This window comes from Propithecus coquereli, unplaced genomic scaffold (genome assembly GCF_000956105.1).
Source record: "Propithecus coquereli isolate 6110/MARCELLA unplaced genomic scaffold, Pcoq_1.0 Scaffold77, whole genome shotgun sequence".
NCBI classification, from domain to species: Eukaryota; Metazoa; Chordata; class Mammalia; order Primates; family Indriidae; genus Propithecus; species Propithecus coquereli.
In genome coordinates this window covers 6,398,156-6,404,835 of record NW_012153840.1, presented here as the reverse complement: position 1 = coordinate 6,404,835, position 6,680 = coordinate 6,398,156, and the positions used below count along the sequence as shown (strand labels likewise).

Genomic DNA, 6,680 nt, shown 5'->3' with positions numbered 1-6,680 from the left:
CTTCTGTCCACAGCTCTCCCGACTTCCCTGCAGGCAGGACTGGCAGGCCCCCCGGGAACCATCCGTGAAAGGGGTGGGTAGTTCCAGTGTCAAGGAGAAAAGTGAAGGCAAGACATCAGCTGACATTCAAAAGGCATTTCACTGCCCTTGTCCTTTGAGGGGGCCTTTCTTTAAATCAGGACTAGCCCCTAATCCGCCCCCCGAAAAACCCTTCCAGTCTCCTAAATACACAGTTGTCTCCCAGAAGATCAAGTTCTTTCAATGGACAGTGCAGAGGGGTGTGAACGTTTTCTAAACACGGCCTTGGGTTAGTCTGGGCTCACTTCATCCTGCGAGAAAGGGGTGGGTGGCTATAGGCAAGCTGGAGAGAGGACCCACCCATGCCGGAGAGGCAGGCGGGTGGTGCTGGGGTTCCCTGGGACCCAAAGAGCACCCCCTCCAGAAGTTGGCTCCTGCCCCCCCAACTGGACCAGGTGCCATGGACGGGATCATGTTTCCTGCTACAAAAGACCCTGTTCAAAGGCCAGGGACAGCCTGGATTCACACTGTTGCTATTCACCTGCTGGGACAAGGGACAAGGGACAAAGAGAAGAAGTACTTCATTCTTTCTCAACCGCCTTCCCCCCAGGCCTAGGAAACAAAAGGCAGGGTGCTCTGCTTCCCTTCCCAGCCAGCCCCAGCCCCTACCCAGGCTCAGCCTGGCCAATCCTGCCCACTGGAGTCATTCCCAGTATACACCGCACTTTGGAAGGTACACCCAGAAGGTTGCCTGCTGTGTGGACTGAGGGACCCTAAAAGCCCAGTGCTGCCCCTAATATTTTCCCTCCATCTGCTGAAGTGTCGCTGACTCAGTTTACATGGTCTACTTCCCATCACAGGCCCAACAGGTTAGACAGCTCTGGGAGGAGGACTTCCTCCCAGCGCCAGTTCCAAGCTCTCCCTGGGGCCTGGCAGGTGGGACCATGGCCAGCCAGTCCCTCCCTCTGCTCAGTGGCCCAGCTTAGAAGGGCTGATTGTGAGGTTGACAGCGTCACTCAGAACTCTGGGCAGGGGCGGGCACCACACATCATTTAAATTACACAGGCCTTTGAATATGTCTCTCTGTAATTTTTGGCCACAGAACCTTTGTCTTTCTTTCAACGACTACAAACTCCTTCCTGGACAAGAAGTTTCAGAGAAAGGCAGAGCAACACAATATAAGGATGAATGTTAGCAATGTGAAGAGAGAAGGGACTAACTTGTGAGGTAGTGAGTTCCCCAGCGAAGGCTGGACAAGCTGTTTTCGGAGATGTTTCAGAGGGGACTCGTGCATCTGGCCACTGCATGAGCTGTTAAATGAACTAGTATCTCCTCCAACACCAAGATTTAATGATGCTGACTGTGCCACGGTACCCGAACTCTGTAAACTCCACCACCTCTAGGACCCAGTGCAAATCTTTGAAAAGAAAATGGAAGCAGTGATTCTATGTAAATAGAAAAAAAAAAAAAGACCTAAAATGGGATTAGGAAGGGTAGAAATGAAAATTTCTAGAAAATGCTTCCAAAGCAAAAATTCCTGAAGCAGAAATGATTTCAGCTTCCAAACTTGAATATACAGCTAAACACCAATAAATCTGCTTCTGGGATGACAGAAGGGACAGATATTCTGTTTGGACTTCTGCAGCAGGCATTCTAAGATCAGTGTCATCACACAGGCCACTGGGGTGTCTACAATGGTGGGGTCCCCACACCCTCGTGGAGTGCTTGTGTGAGCATGGAAGCCGGGATGCCCCTGAAGGTCACCGATCTCGGTTGAGTCTGGGGTGCTTTCCAGAATCTCCAGGTCAAAAAGGGGCTCAACCTTCCCAGGGACCCGTGAGCTGGGCCGGGTAGATCTGGAAATTCGTCCAAACCCCGAGCTCCCATCCAGGTCGCAGATGCTTCTCAATCTTGGTGTTGTCCTTGTTGCCGCACCTCCCGGGGAGCCAGGGCCCCAGGACAGCAGAGTCCACGTGACGTGGGGAACTCGGTCAGAGCACCCGACTCCAAGGGAGAAACCAGCTCAGCTCACACACCACGCTATGAAAAATCTTTATTGTTAATTTTTTTCTCCAACAGGTAAATTTTTAGTTGAAATACGAAGCCACAGCAACACTCTGACTTTTCTTCTTCAGAACATGAGACAGGCCTGAGTCGTCCCTGTTACAAGAGCGAGGCCCGTGACCGTGACAAAGGCAGGCCGAGGCAGAGAACCAGCTTGCCCAGGGATCAACCAGGGCTTGGGCCCTGCATGTGACCTACAGGTACAAAGAGAGCCGGCAGCCAGCAACACGGGCCTTGACACCTGACTCCAGATGCTACGACCTGGGGGCAGGAGAGACTAAAGAACTCACCTTTCCCACAGGGGCTTGGCCGGAGCTGCAGGCCGCTGAGCTGGGAGTGTGTGTGCATGTGTGTGCACGTGTATGTGGGTGTGCATGTGCATGTGTGCACAATCACACGCGCTGCCCCTGCTGGGGTTGGGCTGCAGCTGTATCCCCGCTGTCCTTGTCCCCTGGGGATCAGTGGCCTTGGCGGGTTAACTGTCAGCTAACCAGGGCCAGGGGCCAGTGTGTGGTGGAAGACACGGTGTCTTAGCTGTGTTGCTCATATCCTCCTTCTGGAACAAGGCTGGTGAGGCCAGAGCACAGAGTGGACTACCCATCGACAAGGGGGCTCTCCAGGGCTCGGACATTTGGGTCCTGTGGGCTCCATGACACTTAGGAGCCTCTGAGGCCCTCAGCCCCAAACCCTGAGAAAGAAGGGTCTGGCTGAGTGTGTCCTCCTGGCTCTGGGTACCCAGGGTCAAGAAAGGAGCCTCAGCCACCTATGACCACAGGGGGAGGGTGGAGGCCCCCGCCCTGAGGCCTGTGACTTTCTCCAATCCCCGTCCCAGATCCCACTCCTGTGAGAGCCGCAGGGAGATGCGAGGACCACGTCCTGGGAAGGCGGTGGCAGGTGGGAGGATTCAGGGTTCCTACACGAACATTAGACCCGGGCCCCACCCCCTCAAGGACTGTTGCTCTGTGATTCTAGGGCTGGTCTAGGGGCCAGCTGGATGGGACCTGCTCAGTGAAGGCCTAGCCAGCTGTCCTAGTGGGCACTTCACAAATAAACAATGACACTGTCCCTTCTAGGAGGATATGGAGAGAGACTCTTCCGAAGGCAGTGCTGTGGAGGGCACAAGCCGAGGGTGAGAGAAATCCAGTGCTGGCCACCATGGGAGCCTGGCTGGGGTAAGTCAGGGGTTGGTGTCTAGAGCCAAAGGTCCCCTGGGCCTTGTGAACCAAGCTGGGGCTTTTATGTGGGCTCTGAGAGACTCCCGCTAGATGGCCTCCAGGATCTTTTGGGGTCTCACAGCTGGGAGCAGCTCTTCCCTTTACAGGAGGAGCCCCGAGACGAGGCCTCAGGAAGGGGTACGTAGAAGGATGGACAAGAGGACAGAGCTGCCCAGCCCATGCACCTCTGCTGAACGCAGCGGGAGGCGAGGCCTGGACAGCGTCTGAGCACTCCCGCTCTCACCAGGGACGCTGGCTGGCTGCCAACTCATGGGAGCGCTGCACATCAATCCTGCTAATGGCTACCTCTAAGCTCCAGGCTACTCGTTCAGGACAACACAAGCTCCTTGGGGGCCCTGTTTTCCAGCTGTGGACCCTGCTCAGGGTCCTCGGGGTCCCCTTGCTGGTGGAGGCAGGTGCGGTCATTAAAGCAAATGCACTCTCCAGGTGGACCCCGGCCTGGAACAAGCAGCAGAGGGGGTGACTCCATGGCAACAGGAGTCACGGGTGAGCCAATGGGAAACCAAATACACAATCGAAAGCCAATCAACTTCAAACACAGACCCCAAGTGTGAAGGCAGCAGCAAGCTCTTCGTGTAATAAATATTGCAAAGTGCACTTGGTTTCTTTCTCTTTTTTTTTCAAGTCAAATATAACAACTAACATCTCAGACCCTGTTTTCTGCATTCAAAATAGAGAAGCTGTTGATATCAGCAGAACACCTGCAGCCAATCAAAGAAAAAAAACCATTTCCCATTAACCAGCCAATCAGAATCCCTTTCCAGTTTAAGCAGCCAATCGAACCTCTTCACATTTCTAAAAAATGACCTAACTAAAGCACCAGAGCTCGGACAGCTTCCTGGGAAGCCAGAACCGAGGCGCAAATTTTTAAAAAAATAAGAGTCAGAAATAAAAATAAAAGGTTTCTGTTGGTCAAGATTTAAAAATAAGAAGGTTTCTTCCTGCAGCCAATCATGAGTCCATCCCTTTAAGCCAATTGTGAACGCACCACTGGTGTCCCCCTTGATGCTGGCCTGCTGCGTGGCCATGGGGTGGGGTGGGGCGGGGCGGGAGCAGGGGGAGGTGGGGCAGGGTGGTTTGCTGCCACCAGCTGGCTGAGAAGCCACGCAGATCTCTTGGCCCTTGACAACTTCCAGGGTGTTCCAAGGGGTTTGCAGCTACTGCCTCCGGTCTTCCGTCTCCGACCTGGAAAACGCCATCACCACGTCCTCTGCACCTGCAGACCAGGAGACAAGAATTGCCGACAGGGCTTCCAGTGTTTGCGTGCAAGCAGGACAAGCGAGGAGGCTGTGGCCCTGGTTGGAGCATCAGCTCACCAGTATCGCGGTGCTTTCTGAGGACAAAGAGCTTCTGAGGAAGTCCCCCTCTCCTCTGGTCTTCACTGCAGCCTGGCTAGCGGGTATGGCTGCAGGGCTGAGGCTTGCTCAAGGCCACACAGCTGAGAGGTGAGCCAAGACAAGGACTCAGGTCTTCTGGGCCTGGAGCAGGGCCCAGCTCTGCTCACCTCCCTTGCTCCAAGGTCACCAAAGCTGGGGAACCCTTGGGAGTCTCCCTCTTTCTTCTCAAGACTCATGTCTTGATCCCTTTGGAGGATCTTGCTCATTATGATTTTTAACAGCCATTCCTCTTTGCAATCGCTTATCCTTTGCCTAAACCCAACACCTGTTCAAAGGAGCATGGCCGGGCCCATTTCCAGCCTCCTGCCCGCCTGGCTGAGACAGACAATGCCCATGATCCTTATTATAATTTTTCTTAATCCTGAATTTGAGATTCTGGCCCAGGTGCTCATGAAATCACTTCCTTTGTCTTGTTTTCCAGAAGACAGGCTCTGACGTGCAGCCAGAAAAGGCAGCAGGGAGGAGGGAAAGAGCTAAGAATGCTGGCCTGCCTACCCCAGCGCTGCTTGGGGAGGAAGGACTGGACTGTGGCCGGCCGGCCGGCCGCTGCAGGGCAAGGGAGGCGACCTTCACAGTCCCAACCTGACTCCCTGTCCCTGGGTCTCGCTGCTCTCTCCCCTTTTTCAAAACGGCGGTTCTTTGCTGTGCCCCGAACAATAACAGCCCGGCTGCCCCCGGCCTTTCTGACATCTCCTCTGTGCTCCTCTGTGCTGCTGCAGGAATCCTCCCCGGGAGGGGGAGGATCGGAACAGCAGAGACAGGAAAGGCCACCCAAGGGCGAGGGCTGTGAGGGGTGCACGGTGGGGCTCCTGGCATGTGAAGCAGAGTCCGGCATAGAGTTGGCCAGCTTTGCCCACACCACAGGGGGTCTCCCCTCGCTAGCGCCTTGATCTGACCTCCTTCTTCTCTGCTTCTCCAGAGAGGTGGCTCCCAGCTGTGGGGAGGGCTGCACAGGAGGGCCCAACTACAAGGATGCAACACCACAAGATGTGCCTTCAACGTGGCATGAAGGTGCCAAGGTGCCGCTAGGGGAACCAACCTTGTCACCCCCCACCCCATCCTGCCTCCATGGGGTTCTGCCTTTACCAGAACAACCTCTATTCCTGAAAAGGGAAATAAGCTTCTAGAAAGGAATGTAAGTCATCTGGCTTCTTGGGAAGGGGCTTCTTTGCCTGGGAAGCCCTACTAATCCTTTCCCTGTCTTCTCAGGAACATTCTGTTCTCGCCTCAGTCCTAGGACCACGCAGTATCACTGCAGGCAGAATTTTCCTAGCAACCACGGAATCCAAGATTACATCACACCCTGCACGGCAGCTGAGCTGGTTACCTAACAGATGCCGACTTTTCCCGGGTGCTGCCTCCCCGCTCGCTAATTGGGAGGGGGCTGGAGGGCGGCGGTGAGGAGGGCTGTCGGCAGAAGATGCCTCGGTGCCAATGCACGGCGGCAGCCCACTCGCATCTCTCCTTGCCTGCCTCGTGGGCTTTCTCGCAGGGACCTTGGGCCTCTGCAGTGAGCTGCAGGCACAAAAATAGCACTGGCTGCCCCAGGAGGGAATGAGGAGTCTGCAGAGGGAACCGGCCTTTGGCTCCTCAGGAGAGCCCAGACCGAGGGCTCCCGACGCAATGCAGCCTGCCCGGTGTGTGGACTTGTCCTGTGCTCTGAGAGTGGGAAGAAAGTAACCTTCTCAAGGTCATGCAGGGACTTGACGGCAATTTAACAAGACACCTGAAGCAAAGGATTTGCAAGAGCCCCACCCTTCCCACACTGCCAGCTGGCCGCCCCCTTCCTGGCTGGGTGGGGAAGGCGGGGAGTCCACAGCTAACATTTATAGAACCTCCCACCGTGCTGCTGGGCCGGTGGGGAAAGGGCCCGCAGAGCTGCTGCCCACCCTGTGCCCTGTTCTGTTTCTAAAGATAAAGGACTGCCGTTTTCTGGGCCTCATCACAAGGATCTGCTCTCTTTTGG

The 6,680-nt window shown here is 55.2% G+C and overlaps 1 protein-coding gene across 3 annotated transcripts in view; it reads right to left on the bottom strand.

The window, feature by feature from the left end:
* Positions 1–3,868: 3,868 nt before the first annotated feature.
* The window catches only part of CTNNBIP1 (catenin, beta interacting protein 1), a 51,818-nt gene continuing 49,006 nt past the window's right edge, over positions 3,869–6,680 (bottom strand). For all 3 annotated transcript variants that reach the window (XM_012662570.1, XM_012662569.1, XM_012662571.1), the window contains one exon: positions 3,869–4,533. In XM_012662570.1, the coding sequence (XP_012518024.1) occupies positions 4,475–4,533 (59 nt within the window). In that variant the 3' untranslated portion in view covers positions 3,869–4,474. The remainder of the gene's footprint in view (positions 4,534–6,680) is intronic.